The 17,449-nt window shown below is 39.5% G+C and overlaps 1 protein-coding gene across 2 annotated transcripts in view; it reads right to left on the reverse strand.

The window, feature by feature from the left end:
* Positions 1–17,449, reverse strand: part of epha3 (eph receptor A3) — a 113,557-nt gene that overhangs the window by 19,339 nt on the left and 76,769 nt on the right. For both annotated transcript variants that reach the window (XM_073473479.1, XM_073473478.1), the window contains exons 7-13: positions 16,285–16,447; positions 15,145–15,250; positions 14,617–14,681; positions 12,572–12,697; positions 7,818–8,003; positions 3,987–4,048; positions 1,549–1,758 (exon numbers count right to left, since the gene is read on the reverse strand). In XM_073473479.1, the coding sequence (XP_073329580.1) occupies positions 1,549–1,758; positions 3,987–4,048; positions 7,818–8,003; positions 12,572–12,697; positions 14,617–14,681; positions 15,145–15,250; positions 16,285–16,447 (918 nt within the window). The remainder of the gene's footprint in view (positions 1–1,548; positions 1,759–3,986; positions 4,049–7,817; positions 8,004–12,571; positions 12,698–14,616; positions 14,682–15,144; positions 15,251–16,284; positions 16,448–17,449) is intronic.

Consider the following 17,449-nt stretch of genomic DNA (forward strand, 5'->3'; position numbering starts at 1 on the left):
AAAACTGAATTGTCTCATATACTGGAGGGACTAGCTTTTGGGGTTTGTATCCTTGAGGTTTCTATTCAGGGTGTTGCAAGAAATATCCTTTAGAGAATGTCTAACACTAAGAATGTTTCCACAGTTGAAGTTGCTATGGAAGCTCTAAATCAAATCAATCCAACCTGTCATTGTTGTTCAGGTTTTATGGTCTCAGTTTTTATGAAAAAAAAAAGTTAAGAGAGTTGAGGCCAAGTCGTAAAGTAAATCTGCAAATATCACCTACGTTGCAGCAATAAAAGCTGGAGACAAAGGGCAGGGGTAACGCTTTACAATAAGGGACACAAAAATATAACTGAGGAGCAAGAAAAGATTCAGTAAGGATGATTCAGTGTTTAAGGAATCTATTGGGTAAATACTCAGTATTATGTTGCACTTTACTTGAAAGTACACAGAAAGAGTATCTAATGATTCAGTAATTAGTATTTAAAGAGTCTATTGGGTAATTACTCAGTATTGTGTTGCACTTTACTTGATGTACACAAAAACAGTAACTAATGATTAAGTAATTAGTAGTGAATGAGTCATCACAAGTTTGTGCCAGCGGGTGGTTGATGTTTAATCAGGCAGGTTAATCATTGCCTAATGATTCGTTAATGTAGTATCTCCCAGTTTGTTCTCTAGTAACTCATCATTATCTACTATATAGTCCTCAAATCGCAGTTATTAAGGAATTATTCATTAATTATCAAGTAGTTCCTGAGTCATTCCTTACTTGCTCCTCAGTAACTACTCACAGTTTTTTGTACCTTGCTATAACGTGTTACCCAAACCTCTAAAAATGATATATGTTGCCCTTGAAAGATGGTACATGTTTTCCCTTATTCGCTTATGCTTTATAGGACATTTATGCCACAAGCAGTGAACTTGAACCAAATTCTGTTTCACATACTCATGTACACATATGACTTTTATCGGTATAATGTATCCCATCAGGGCACGTCGTTCTTGGAATGTATCTTCTCCATGACCCTCCCAGTTCGTGAAATGTTTGCCATTTCTGAACTGGGATTCAGGGAGGTGAAGCTCTGTGAATTTATGTCAGTATTATCACAAATTTGCTTTTATTTATGTGGTCTTCTCCCTTACCATGCTAGGAGAATGGAAGACAGATGCAGTGTGCGTCTGTTTTCTAAGATTACCTCATTATACAACATGTGTGTGGGAGAGAGATGGCAAGAGAGGATGGAGGTGTATATGTGTAGCTCATTTCATAATAATGTATGTGATTATGAACTCAGTAGCCACAAAGACAAGAACATTAATAACTGCTATTTGGTATTTTCTGATGATTTTTGCTGCAGAGAAAATAGAATCTTTCTGATTTAATAGGGGAACAGCAGATGATCAGTTTAAGGGCTAATGTCTTGCATATCCCTTTGTTGCATTCAGGGAGCTTTTCCTGTGACTAACACATTCCTGAAATAAATGGTTTGCCCTGGGACAGTGCCCAACATATTTATTCACGCTGTCATTTATGTCCTTAATTGAGTTTTTGTTCCAGCTCACCCTTGTGGTGTAAGCAGCCTCCGGGTCGTCCTCCAGGACTCGGGACAGGCCAAAGTCTGACACTTTACACACCAGATTGCTGTTGACCAGGATGTTTCGAGCTGCCAGGTCTCGGTGAACGTAGCCCATGTCTGACAGATACTTCATGCCCGAGGCGATGCCACGCAGCATGCCAACCAGCTGGATGCCTGTAAACTGGGCATCATGTTTCTGAAAGAAAGAAGGAAGAAAGAAAAAAACAGGCATACACTGTTAATGCTACACTCTTAATATATTTTACATAAAACACAAAGGGTCTGACCTTTCTGAATATTTGCATAAAATGAAAGCTTTCTACATTGGTATCCGCAGCATTTTCATTAACCTTTGAAAGCCACCTTTGACATTCTGTACCTCATCTTCAGCTCAACTGTGAAATACCAAACCCAAAGAGGCGGTAATGTATGGAAATTAGGATCAGACCAACATATAAATAAAATGGTCTTTCTAGTTCAATCCATTTACTGCTATCCACTCCACTATGACGCTATTTTATTACGTATTTATTATATAATGGCTAATGTGATGACCAATGAGAGCCCTTTTTCTTGGGCTGACTGACCTAATCCGTGACATTTGGAGAAAAAAAGGGAAAGCAGGGACATGTGTTTGTAGTGCAAATCCTTGATATCTCAACTGGATTTTTAGCTCAACAAATTGTTTGCAAAGTGGTTAGACAGGGCATTCAAACAGACCCTGGACGAAATATAAACACAAAACACATTTTTTTTCTATTTGCATTGGCAAGCGGGAGTGTTTGTATTGTTTTACACTGGCGAGTGTTTACAAGTAAGCCTATATGTCTGGTTGAGAAAGAAATATCAACAAAGAAGACAGCAAATGCTTAACATGATGCAACACTGTAAGAGATCTACCTATCTATCTAGCATGTGAGTGAGTACAGTTTGTGCCCGCTTGCATTTCCATCCATTGCTCTTCACGTGCACTCGTTTGCTCCGTTTTAGTCAAAGATCACCTAATTTGCGAGATGACTGTAAGATGAGTGTGTTTCCCTTTGAAATCCAACTGGGCCCACTTCACATCCCATTTCGTCTGGAGCAATTTGCGGCCAGAACCACCTGGCTTAGTCACCTCAAAGCTTTGTAGATTCAGAACACAGAAAGCTACAATGGCTATGGATTTCCGTGTGTGCGTTTGCACGTATGACACACTTTCAATGATGAAGTGCAGGCCTCTGGGAAAATGTCAGGAAACAACAGCTTCTCCTCCTGCATGTGTCTGGACACTGTGCAGACACATGTGGAAAAGGGCTAAAACGGGCATCTGTACACACGCTTTCATGCCAGTGTTGTGGCTTGGCTGTGGCTAATTTCAGCGAGGCAGGTCAATTCCTCTTTAAGAGACAGGGGCATGGCAAGAATCAAATCCACCCCTGGCCAGACGAGTAGTGGGGTTACTGTTCATAAAGTGTTGTCATTTGATAAGCTCTGTGTGATGAGTTCAGCTCAAACAGTCAAAACTGCTAAAATCAACTATTAATCCTAACCCTTAGGAACGTTTTTTACAGGAATCTATAGAGTCTTTTCATTTTCTCTGAATACAGGATATTAGCCAGTGGACTCAATTGGTTTCTTACAAAGAAGAAGAGCAGTTAGGGATTCGATGCCTTGCTCAAGGGCATCTTGGCAGTGCTCAGGAGGTGATCTGGCTTCTTTCCAGCTACCAGTCCATATTCTGTGCTAACTGGTCCAGACCGAGCTACTGCTGCCCGCTACATCTTTATATCTCAGTAACCTTATTATAGAAAATTGCATTTTAGAAATTCAAATTAGATTCTATAATTAAGAAATAACTGAATAAGAGTTTTTCCAGTGGAAAAACTGGCATATATATACAGTATATATTACATTTATAAATGTTTCATGCAATATCTGTTATTTGACAGCATCCAGAAAGTACGATTTCATATACTTAAAGACATTTTGAAGCAAAGGACAACTTTTAAGCTTGTTAAATCTAGGGTTGAGGTTAGTCTCTTTGTCCATGTTTCATTGAGTCCTACACTTTTAGGCTAAACAGTTGGACTTTTCAGGGTGTGTTTTACACGTTTGAACCAAATGTCACTGTTCAGGATTTGACAAATTCAAACTCCATAGACAGGTGTCATTTTTAAAATGCAAAAGCAAAGATTTACTGTACTGTTTGGCTGAATGACCTGATGCTCGATGTTTGTCCACCTCTGTTGTTCAGGTGGACAGAACATTTTCACATCATTGAGGTGTTCTCTGATGTGTGTTCCTATAATCCTCAACTTAGTCGCTAAACATGTGCTCCCCCAACTGCCTCAGAGTATCTCTACGATGCATCATGAGCCATTCTAGACTCCAAACATGAGTACGTGTGTGTGTGTGTTTGTGTTTGTCTGTGTTTTTACTCACTCTCAGGAAACTGTCCAGGGATCCATTCTCCATGTATTCTGTGACAATCATGACGGGTTTGCCTGTGACAGAAGAGGAGGTTTAGGTCTACAGTCACATCATATGAGAACAATCACTTCTGTTTGCTGTCCAGCCAAACAACAGACACTTACAGTCCAGCATCCTATTGATTTCAGATTTATTCTCTCTGGGAGTGAACAGGGAGGGCTGTAACTTGACTTAAAGCAGACATAAACGGGTCCAGATAGGGACCAGGTTGAACTCCCTCTCTCTTTTGTCTGTCACACACATACACACACACTCATCAGAATTAAACGATCCTAGTCATAGTTTTAGGGTCCCGGCAGGTCAGCTGTCAAAGTGTGACATCTTTATTTCTGTGGAAGATCTGGCTGTAAATCCATGTCGCCTGCTATCATCTGTACCTGATCAGAGTGTACGGCTGACACAAGGTTTATTACAGGAGGGGAAAAGGGAAAAAAATCTCTTTAAGAAACCTTTAAATCAGACGTTATTAAATGAACAGCATGGGTGTCAGACAGTGTTTGTGTCCCAGATGGCTTTGTTCTCCCTGCTTCACTCTTGACTTACCACCAGCCGCATGCTTCTACTCCATTTTATTCTGATTAATGTGCCCTCCTCCCTCTTCCCCTGCCCTCTTTCAATCCCGACCTATCTTTTCTCTATCATCCCTGCCTCTCTCTTTTTCTCCAGCGCCCCATCCTTCCTCCTTTCCTTATATCCCTCCTGCATGTATTAATGTGAACCCTCCCCACATCTGGCGAGACAGACCTTTTTTTTTTTTTCAGGAATTACACGGGCTGAGTGGAGAGGGTGATGGAATCGGCCTTTAAATGAAACAAATCCATTACACTCATTGGAAAAAAATAAACTTTCCACTAATAGTGATGGAAGAAGTTGGCTGACTGGATGTGTTTAATTAAATCAAAGCAGATCTGAGCAGGGCTGATTGAATTACAAATCAAAATGTCCAATGAGTCAGTCATTAAAAAAGTTCCATTTGGCACAACAGCTTGAAGCGAATGAGCCAAGACTTACGGTGAGCCTGAGTTATGTTAGATAAATAAACTATGACTTCAAGTTTGTGAAGCATATACAGTATATGACAATTTAAACAAACATCTTTTCTTCTTTCTCAGTATTCCCCTGAAGAGTCTTTCTGATGTTAAAAACATTTCACTGAAAGCGCTTTTCATGACTACAGAAGAGGATCATGGCTACTGGGCGAAATTTTGGGGGGTCCGACTTTTTTTTCCACAATTGTGACCATAATCTAAGAATTTTGACTTTAAATTCAGAATTCTGAAAAAAAAGTCAAAACTAATTTTTTTACAGTGGCCCAAATCCTCTTCCGTACATGCCTTTTTGCCTCTGTAAAAAAAAACAGAATAAAAAAAAATAGCTGACTTTTTTGTCACAATTCTGACTGTAATCTCAGAATTTTGACTTTAAACTCAGAACCTTTACTTTAAACTCGGTATTCTGACTTTAAATTCCAAATTCTGAGAATTAAAATTAAAATTGGAAAAAAAAGCCAGAATTGTAAAAAAAAAAGTATTTTTTTTTCTTTTTACAGTGGCCGTAATCCTCTTCCATACATGCCTCTTTGCCACTGTCAAAAAGAGATTCACCTTTCCCAACAGCATGGATTGCCTCGATATAGATGCAACACTTTCAATTACAGTAAGAAAATACAGATACAGTTAAACACCCTCCACCCACCCACCACCGCCATCCCTAAAAGGCTGTGATGGATCGCTTCGTTTACCAGCGGATGGCTTTTATAGTCGCAGACGGGAACACACGCACCCGGTCCTCCCTCCTGTCCTCCGCCCTCTTCCCTTCCCTCTTTCTCTCTATTCTCAACATTGGCAGCAAAGATAAAGGCCCCCAAGCCCCATTTGTTCCATGAACACAAGTGTGAGTGTGTGTCTGTGTGTATGGGCGTGAGAGAAAAGAGTACATGCATGTGTGTGTGTGTGTGTGTGTCTGCAAATATGCAGCCTGTGGATCAGCCAAAAGCAGCAGCAAGGTAAATGGGGTGTGAAAGTCTCAGGATTATTAAGAATTAACAGGAGCAGCTTAATAAATCACCCTGCAGCAGTGTGTGTGTGTGTGTGTGTGTGTGTGTGTGTGTGTGTGTGTGTGTGTGTGTGTGTGTGTGTGTGCATGTGTGTGTGTAGGTGTGTCTGAGAGCATATCAAATGGACCTCCTAAAACTATGCCCTGCCCTCATGTTGCTGCAGCTCACGCACATGTGTTCACGTATCCCACCAAAACTAATGTAGATACACACTCAAGCACACACACACACACACACACACACACACACACACACACACACACACACACAAAATTGGGTAACCCCTATTAGTCTAAAAGCAGCAAATGAAACCACAGTGTGTTATTAAAGCATTTCTCACCGGCTTGACACTAATAGGAAGAGTGGTATAAGATGTTTTAGACAAACATTCTCAATAATGAAGGATCAAACTCATAAAAACTCTTTTATTTTTAGAATGTGCTGAGTTTAAGGCTGGAAATCTATGTATCAATATTTGCCAAATTCAGTTCCCACGATTGTATTCGATTCCAAGAATAAAAAGCCAAAAAAAAAAAAGTATAAGGTAACTTGAAAAAATCCAGATCATGTACTTTTTCCCCCGAAATATCCCACAACGCAAAGTTCGATATTTGTTCCAAGGAGAAATTACAAATTTGCAGGGTTATTCCTGTCAGCGGTGACTCAAACGATGACACGTGCGTTTCTCTGAAATATAAATTTATAGTTGCTAACCCAGCATGGATTATTTAAAGCACTGACGTGTCTGCGAAAACGCCAACTGCCGACAGAAAAACCAGAAAAACAGAACAAGAAGGGCCGTTAACTAATCAACACAATATGGTTTCAATGTTTTGTCTGTAAGTAACAGTTTGATTCCTTTTTGGCTGAACTGATTTTGATTAGGGGAAGTCAGGCTATCAAGTGACTGAATTTAAATGAGTGAAATTTAAGAGGCATGAAACAATTAAGACTTTGGAATCCATGGAAAAATGGAGATGGAGAAAAGACGAACAAATGAGACGAAGTAAGTGGAACCAAAAATTGAGGACAATAAAGTGAAGGAAGTTCTCCATGTATTTTATTCTATTCTTTAGAATAACCACACTGGCAGAACTACTTAACAACCCCGGTGCCGCAGGGAGAGATAGAGGCCAGGCCCGTTTCTCAGCGACAAAGTTCAGACTCATTATTTCCCTTTTTCTGCAGTCATTCCTTTTTAAAGAGGCCTTCTGTGTGCTAATGATAGTCTTATAAAGAGGCCCAGAGGGGAGCAAGTCAGAGATATGGATTTATGGATTTATGCCCGCTTTGGACACAGGCTTTGATCAGAGCACATTGATCTGCAGAGATTTACACCGCGGCAACTCAATAAAACTCCTGCGTTCTTTCACAGAAGTGTCGGCCACTTTAGAGCCATTTGTCAAAGACAATTGCAAATCCGGAATCGGTAAAAAGTCTCTCTGGTGAGGCCGGTTCTGTGATGGAATGTGAATGCAAATCATATCTCTGGTCTCTCTTACTCCATCCTATTCTATTTTATTCTATTGCACTCTCTTCTCTTCTTGTGCTTAAATTGTAATTGATTAGCATTACTGCCAGTTTCCTCAGTTAATATTTTATTTTTAACAGAAAAAGACTTAAATATGAAATGATTTAAAAAACTGAATCACTAAATAATCTCAATTGCACAGCAGAGAGTGATTTTCAGATTCAGTATTTACGTCATGAGCCATGGATGTACTTACTGCGTGTGACCACCCCCTCCAGCCTGATGATGTTGGGGTGGTCGAACTGCCCCATGATTGACGCCTCAGCCAGGAAGTCCCGCCTCTGTTTGTCAGTGTAACCTCCTTTCAGGGTCTTGATGGCCACACAGATCTCCTTCTTGCTGGGCAGCTTCAGGCGACCACTGCACACCTCACCAAACTCACCTAAAGATAAAATCATGAAAGAAATTAAGATATATATACAAGCCAGGATTTTGGGTGTATTGTCCTATCCTGAATAATTCTTTTATACATCAGTCTATCCTGTTGCTTGACCAAAATCATCATGCTGGTAAATAAGACCTGGATCCAAGGTTATTATGCAATATTTTTCATAGTCATGACTATTCAATGTGCTTGTATGATGTATGCTATATGTGTCTAGATTTAAACGAATTTCAGTGTAACCTGACAATAAAGTTGTATTGTATCATATCGTATCGTATCGTATCGCATCACATTGTACCATATCGCATCGCATCGTATTGTATGGTATTGTAAATTTAGATATAGATATACTTTGTATGACAATACATCTTTAAGAAAAGGTCAAAATGGTTGTCCACTTAGAAATCCAGGAGAAATTTGTTTGCATTTTCTTAACGGATAGCTGTTGTCTGAAGCTAAGATATGAAGATTTATGTTTTAACTCCCAATATAACGTCCATCTTCAACTATCTTTTTATGTTTTTTATGGAACTGACATGATGTGTAGAACGGCAATTGCATTAAACTGTAAGAAAAAAGTTTTTCAATTTGGATCTTATTCTCATCGGCTGATTGTGTCTACTCAAGCTACTGGTCATGCTAACTTTGAACTCCCGTTTAGATAAAGGGAAACAAATACGACCAAACATACATGTGTATCAGGTAAAGCAGTGCAAGCCTCAGACAACTTTCAAAAAACATAAATTATTTGAAACACTTGGAGTCCAACCAAAAGTAACAAACAAAAATGAGCCCCCCCTGGATTAGCTAGTGTAGCTAACTCTGCAGGGATCTAACTTTCTAGGTGACAAACTAGCTGTCTTGTTCGGAAAACACATTTTTTTGTACTTTCATACAGAGCCAACTTACGACAGACAAAGAGAGAAGCTGTGATCTACTTTTTAGAGGATGTTTGATGTCACTTAGCCCATGGATGGCTAGGTCAATGTCACCATTGGCAGAACTGTATGTTCAGTTCCTGTGTACTGAATCAGAATACTGGTTCAACTGTTATTTGCAGCACATCCTCATACTCAAATAACTGGATAGGTTGATTGCCAGCATCTCCCAATAACAACATATATCACTGTTCCCAATAAAAAAAACCTGAGAATATTTGAGACGTCACACCACATAATTTGAACAGATGCACTGACCACTTAGTGCCAAACATGAAGCTGCAGATCAAAGAGGAAGTTGATGAATACTCTGTCATGACTTAACTCCCATTAATCAGACGATGTATTTATTGATTTTGGAGACAAATCACTGCATAATTATGTGTCAAGACCACTAACTAATAACACCATGTGCGATGATTACACTTTGAAATTGATCCCCCCGAATGCATTTTCCAGATAACACACGACTCCACGCTGAACAGACAGCAAAGTGACCTTTCAACTTTCAATGTCGTATTAAAACTCGCCGTGATTCAACATCCACTCTGGGAGAGATCAATTAGCATTCCTCGCTGGTGAGGGGATGTGTGTGTTTATCTCAGCCTGTATGTGTGTGTGTGTGTGTGTGTGTGTGAATGCGTGTTTCACTGTAAGCTCTGTAGGCAGGCTTACTCTATAATGCATATCCATAGTGAGTGTGCTCATGTGAGGTGATGTCAGGGCTTAGACGTGCAACTCTCCCTCAGTCCAGCACAGTCATTCCCCCACAGCAGCTCTGGATCAGAGAGCATGGGTCAAACGCTGGACCTGAAGCAACGTGGGTCTGGAAAAACTTAAACCAGAATAATTACAACCTGTCTAAATACCAAACGCATGCCTGTTCTTCTGGCCCTCAGCAGTGGACACACGAGCCAGGACGAGGCACCTTTTCATGTGGTCACTGTGAAGGAGAAGATCTCAGTCTAATAAGGCTTGATTAGGGACGCTCACTCCTTTCCTGCTCAAGGTATCCCACTTTGATGTCGAAGCCTGACCCATGTAAGCAAGGTGGAGCCTGCGTTCTGTCTTTTAACACAATCACCGATTGGCAAGAAGCTCAAAGTCTTGTTAAGATGTTTAATGAAGACAGATGGCAATTGAGGCAGGGATGGAGAAAGACGAGGTATGTTGTGTATTGTTCAGAGTGCTTATATGGTTTCATTAAAAATCGCACAGATGGGTGGTATGTTGTATTAAAGTTGACAGACAGAAATGTTTACCTTGTGGATTAAACTTCACTGTTAACCTCTGGTGTTCACTTTACATTTACTTGTTTTACAAAAGATTTAGAGGAGAGAGGTGTTTTTGAGCTAACCTCTACTAGCATCTACAGTAGGATGGATATTCTTGCTTTTTCCAAAAGAATCTAAATGTTTCATATAATAAGATTAGTTGCTTTCTTATACTCTACTGGTGACTGAAATTTGATCATTTTGGTATTTTAAACATGGTTAAAAAGTGTTCTCTTTTCCTGGTGTTAAAGGCAGCATTACAATAAAGTTATGTCATTTTTTTGGACTTGTTTTACTTGTTTTCATCTTTATGGTCTTTATCCATTTAGTCCTTAAGTCCACATAAATAAACATCATGCTGTCTTGAAGAAAACTTGAAACTAGCCTTTGAGACCATAAACTCATTAGGAATCTGTTTACTGAGGTAATAAATCAAGTAAGAAGTAGGGTCATTTTCTCATAAGCTTATATACAATCAAACTTCTTTTGAAACCAGTGGAATCAGCCCCTCCCTTCTTAGAATGAATGCAGGATTTCTGCATGGGATTCAGGCCAAGAAGCTCTGTTCATATTTTATGATTAGCACTGAACACAGTATTTCCCAAAAGTCTTAGCAATTAGCGTCAAAGCCTCAAAGGAGCTGTAGTTGCTGATGCTAACAAAATAATTACCATTTTGTCTTTGTTGGAATGAAACAGGTATAAGGTGTGATTATTAAGCCAAGCGATGCATTGCACTATCCAAACAGAGTTTATCCCAAGTGGCTCCAATCATCTCACATCTAAAGTTTGTTGTTGTAGTGTGAAACCAAAGGTGATAATTTATTACAGTAAGATATAATGTTTAGCCTCCAACATTTTTCACAGAAGCATTCCAGCATAGATAAAAATAGACTTATTACACAATGTGATGCTGGACTTCATGCAAGCACGGAGACACACTAAAATAAATATACTTTGTCTCAGCTGTGCACCGTGCACATTAAAAATGTATAGTATACTGTAGTGTGGGCTTCATCAGTGTAAACACAACTGTGTGAGGGTACTGGGGTTCAACTGATATTGGTTTTGGAAGGATGATACACACAGCAGTATTACTTATATATATATACAATATTTCTCTTCATATTTTCCAACCACTATTATTTTATTCTTTTTCATATGCCTGCAAAATCGCAGTAAATGTAAATTTAATAAAACAGGAATTCATTTTTGCACATTTCCTGGCAAGATCTGAAGAGGACGATGCTTAATTGAGTCTCTATAGTAGCAAATCATGATAAGGGTTTCCCACAGAGAACCATTGTAGCAATGATAGATTCTACAATGAGTAAAAACTGAACACAAATACTTTATAATAGAATTGGACAACACTGGCTTGCCCGTATCTGATTTCTAATAAAATATAGCCACTATCTACCCATGTATCATTGGAGGCCTATATAGATTAATATGCCTTGTCTCTACTATGTACTATGAAAAATGCATTGTGGAGTGTAGCGTAGTCCAGTGAAGTCGGGTATTAAGACTCTCAGGCCGTCCTGACAGCTTTACAGGGTGGAGGGCTGGAGGGACTCTGGAGACCGGCCTGCCGTTATGTGCTGTGTGCTCCAGTCTCCATCTATTCTGCCTGCACTCGACATGAATCACAATGCATTACCCTCCAGTCTGCACTCCTGCTCAAGTTATCAGGGAGTGCATGAGCAGAGAGGAAGAGTGGTGACGAGAGGAGAGAAAACTTGTTTTACTTTGGCGATCATTAGACTTAATGGGACATTAGACAGAATTAGAGCAACAGGCAAATGCCTATGGGAGATGTAAAGAAAGAAGGGAATGAAGAGAAAGAGGGAGGGTAGAAATGAACAAACTGAAGGCAAAAAGGACAACTCCTGATTTCTCTCCCCCAATCATCGAGGAGGGCTGGAAAAAAGAAGGGACCCTAAGCTGGGGCATTAAATGCTTCTCATTCCCAGCTGTGCACTATAGGAGCTCCACATGCACTTCATTTTTTCTATATGTGGCGTGCACTTGGTGTGTCTTTGTCATTTCAATAGAGTGTGAAAAAGTAAAAAAGTAAGGTAGTGTGAGGTGAGAGGAGGAAAGAAGAGGTCCGAGAGATTTCCATTTTAAAAAAAAAAAAAAAAAATGGAATAACTCTGCAGTGAATGTTTTCTGCACTGATAAACTTTTCCTCTGACTACCCAAGCAAAATGGTAATCTGATTTGAGCTCGATTCTTATAATACATGCACCTTAGACAATTAAGTTCACAACCAGCGAAGGTATCTCCCGTAGTTTCATTTTGCTTGCGGTGTCTCTGTCTGCACAAAATGTTTTCCCTTTGTCCGTTCTCACCTGCTCCCACCACTTTATCGATGGCGATGCAGGAGGCGTCCAGCTCCTTGGCAAACTCATGCACAGCCTGGCTCGGGTCCTCGTACGTGTGGGGGTCTACGTAGGTCCTGATACCCGGCAGACGCACTGCGGCAACAAAAGAACAGGTTGCATCAGTTAATGACCATTTAAAAGCTGTGTCCCCCCCGACACCCATACATCCTCTGAGTATTATAATGACTTTAAACTTTTTAAGGACATATCACCTTGCTGGTGCTCAGTTTGTACTGTGAAAAACAGGACTCAAAATATATCGATGATAAGCGAAGAGAACAAAAACAACTTGTAGATGATATAGTCTTCACTGTCTCAATAATTTAGTGTTGGTGAAGAATTTCCTTCGGGTCAGGAGAAGCTTTTAACAGGAGCGAGTAGATACAGTAAATCATGTGTTAGAATAACAGCGCCTCACAGATGCTGCTAGGTTGAACAATATGGCTCCAAGTAAAACAGTTTTTATGTGTTTGAGTAAATCTCAATCAGGAAATTCATCACCAGATGCAAACACAGTCTGATAACTGTGTAGCTGATTTGCGAGACAAATACACAAATAAATTAATTAAGGAAGACTGAACGTACTTGTGATTTACTCTAAATTGAAAAACTGAATCCCAGCAAACAAATAGGCATAAAGAATGACTGAAGAAGGCTGTTTGTGGCGCTACACGTGGGTTGATACTCCGCTTTTTTTGAGCATGGATTGTCTATGTTTTTAAGAAGAATATGTAAGAATTGGTCCCCATCTCAAGTGTCCTCGGAGTGGTATTACAGGACAGGACGGACCAGGGCTAGCTGGTTAGCATGCTAACTTCAGCAGAAATCTCTGCAACACAATACATAGATGTCTTTGACAAAACTTCAAAACAGTTTTTTCTTCACTTTCTGTTAAAATTTTAGTAGTCTTTTTAAATGTTTTAAACACAAATTCTTACAATTGCACCTTTAAATAGCCTTCTGAATAAAGGCCAAAAAAATGCCTTGGATCTTTACTTCTTTGACCTTTTGTGTTTCCTACCAAAGAGCACCTTTGTCACATTATGTTTGAATTTCCGAGCACTCTGGACATTTTCCTTCCTCTAGGCGTAAAGATAGTTGAATTTAAGGCTAAGTGGATTTTGCACAAAAAAGAACACTTTGGATTTTGTCCCTTCAAAGCCAGTACGAGCAACCACAAACTGTTTCAATTCACATATGGGCATGTGAGTATTGTTTTAAGAAAGTCAACCTATCCTCTAAGTCATAAAGTTGTACTTTATGAGTCCCTGTGGAGGAGTTTATGCTCTGCATCTGACCCATCCTAACAATTCATGAAGCAGTGGACAGCCGCTGCTCAGTGCCTGGGGAGTTTGGGGGCCGATACCTGGGTCAAGGTTAAAGGTAGGAAGGAAGGAGTATGCCTAATAAATAACACATCGTATATGAATAAAGGAGAACAAAGCAACACAGAAGAAGCGAGGGGGATATAAAGAAGATGGGAGTTAATTTTACACTCCTTTGTCCCTTTGTGTTGGCCCAACTCAGGGGACGAGTTATACTATTTTACACACTGGTCCAATTTCAAACAAAAAAGTTTACCTAAAGCCACATGACTGAGACTGATTCTGGAGTAAACCCTACAATTAGAGATTGTTTTAACCCTAATGCTCAGTGCTTGCAGCAGCTGGCAGGGACAGCAGTTTGATCTTGTCCCCTTTCCATACGAAGCCTTCAGGATTGGTTGCAAATGGACCGAGAAAACCTCCTTCTCAACATGGTCTCGGTCCGATTACTGTCTTCTCATGTGACCAAATGAACCAGACTAAAGAGGAAACCACTTCAAGCTTGGCAATAGCTGCTCCAAAACAACCACTGTTGGTAAAGACGCGTGAAAATGCCCTGACATAAACATATTCCCGATTGTAAGTATCAGGCTACCTTTAACGTAATTGCCTAGTTGTATTTCTATCAGTAAAATGCAGTGAGGACAGATCGAAGCAGGCCTTAGGAAAATAGAGTCCGATACTTACAGTGGCCGTTGCCAAAGTGCAGTCTTTTCTCATCAGGATGTTTGGATTTGCTGTGGCAACAAAACCTGCCAATCCAAACAGAGCAAGGTCAGAAGTAGTGCCACATCTCCCAATAAGACTTCACCCATTGGCCCAGCCTGGAGGCTAGAGACAGCTCTCTGTATGTGTGCGCGGGTGTATGTGTATGTGTGTGTGTGTGTGTGTGTGTGTAATCCCAGCTCTTATAAGCCAAGAGAGGATCAGTAAGTCTTATAATGAGCCATGGATTTATACTCTCTCTGAACAGTACTGACTGCCAACTTTCAACACACATACACTCACAGAGAGAGACAGCCACACAAACCCACACAGAATTCTTAGCTTCTCCTATACACACATGCACACCTACATACAGCTGTTACAGCATCCTTTAAAGGACGTGCAGGAAGAAATAGTAGGAAAAAACAATCATAGTTTATGTAGTATGGTTAGCTGGTCAACTTTCAGGTGAAGGAAGAGAGAAAATGGTCAGATGGCTGGTGGACAGACCTGCCAATCAGGACGTAGAGCAGCACTGTGAGCAGGATGATGGCCACGGCGGAGGAAATGGCGATCAGAACAACCTGACTGCTCTCACTTGAGATGGAGAAGGCCGCTGAAAGACGAGTAATGAGCGGCGTTAACTTTTTTTGTTTGACAACAAATACACACATTAAGTCCTACTTCACTTTCTACAGTGAATTTATTCAGTTACCATAAGAGGATATGAATGTTGTGTCTCTGTGGACACTTAAGGCAATAAAAGAGATTTGAAAATAATGCGCTTCCACAGTCCTTATCTGCTACTGCAATAATGACTACACAAAACTAGACACAACTGAACATTATTAACCAATAAGTAATTTGAAGACGTCCTTCAAGGCACTTTAGGTCAACTTTGCAAGAAACTTGATTTTTGAGTCTCATTTCCAATTCGTCAAATATTGATACGCTACAACTCCAAAGCAGCAGTATTTACAAAATAAAAGTAAAGGTATTGTTTCAAAATATTACTTTTGTGAAGTGAAAGTCACCCATACGAATAGTACTTGAGTAAAAGTATCTGATAATAAATGTACTACAATATTAAAAGTCATTTTCTGGCAATGCATGTATTTCAGGATCATAAGCACAAGGTAAAGTAATGTATAAAGATATATGCATGTACAGTATGTATATACTAAAGTTATTAAATAAATGTAGTGGAGTGGAAGTTTAAAGGAGCAGAAAATGGAAATACTCAAGTAAAGTACAAGTACCTCAAAGTTATTACAATAATTGAGTAAATATACTTTGTTACATCCCATCGCTGTTTAACTAAAACATGATCATCAACAGTCTTTTCATTCCTTTCCCTGTCCTTTGTAACAGAATTCACATGGTATTGATTTTCAAGAACAATATTGTTGCTAAATTTAGCTGGCTACCCTGATATTTAAATTTGGCCAGTTTCATGGAAAAATGTTCCCCCATAATGCAATAGAGAAGCATCTGAAACAGCTGTTAGACAAAATGACTCCTCTTTGAAACCCAGGAGAAAAAATAACATGCATTCTAATGAGAATGGCTCCAGAATCTCACTCCTTCCTTTTTCATTAATGAACAGTATTTGTCCTGGGCTTTTTTTTTCGCTCCTGTTCTTAAACTTACAGTCGGGACTGGTCTCAAACTGGAAGCTGGGGCTGCTGGCTCCATATCCGGCAGCGGTGCGGGCTCTGATCTGCAGCAGGTAGGCTGTGTTGGGCTTCAGCCCATTCAGAGTCACGTTACGACCCCGGGCACGGAGGATGGTGTAACTGGTCTCCTGCTCCTCCTGTAAGACAACAGAAGGACAGGGAAGGAATTCATAATGAGTGATTCCATTGGCAATTTAGTTTGGGTTAAAGTTATTAATGAATACAATAAACACAAACAATATTTACAACATTGTAAGCATCGTCTGCATGTATTTTATCCCACATTTACACCCCTCAAACACAAACACTCACAAACATTCAAGACAGCTTTGCAGCTTTCTTCCCAATCCGATGAATTATGCCTTTTATATTTTATGACTTCTCTCCTACTGATCTCCACTGATAAAACACCAGGAGGATTTACACACCAAGTCTGCATTCGGCACATTGTTTCCAGATGTGGAAGGAAGAAAAACGGTGGAGAAAAGATTAGAGGGCAGGATGAAGTAGATGAGGTAGAGGAGAAAATTTAGAAAGTAGACCCTTGATTTTGGCTCTGGGTAATGTTTCCACAATCAAACAGAGTTGTTGAAATGAAGCTGCAAATATTCTGTTTTTGTTAAGTTTTTGTCATTTGTTTATGTTTATGTGTGCTCCATGGTTGTCGGGTGTTGGATATATGTGGATATACAGACATGGTGAAAGAGAAAACAAAGAATAATCTGTCACTAACCAAAATGAATGTGTTAAAAGAAAACCAGACAAATATATCTAGTGTGTTTATGTAAAATACTCATACATGCAAATTGTTTCAGACACTGTCCAACTTAATTACACATCACTTACAACCAAACATTTTATAATAAATAATGCATAACATGCATATGCAGTTTTATCTACCACTGCACTTTGTGTGTGAGATTATTAAAGGTGCACTTTGTAGTTTTGGGAAAGAAATGAAAAGACTCAGAGAGATAATCTTTATAATATTGATAAGGTTATAAACAAACTCAGAAATATTTATTAATTATTATTAATAATGTTATTATTCTTTTTATTTCCATAACTGTATAAATAATCCTTCTTTAGAGGAAAAAAGGTCCCCAGAACACTGTTTGAAGCTAAAGTGGTGGCAGGGT

This window comes from Pagrus major, chromosome 9 (genome assembly GCF_040436345.1).
Source record: "Pagrus major chromosome 9, Pma_NU_1.0".
NCBI classification, from domain to species: Eukaryota; Metazoa; Chordata; class Actinopteri; order Spariformes; family Sparidae; genus Pagrus; species Pagrus major.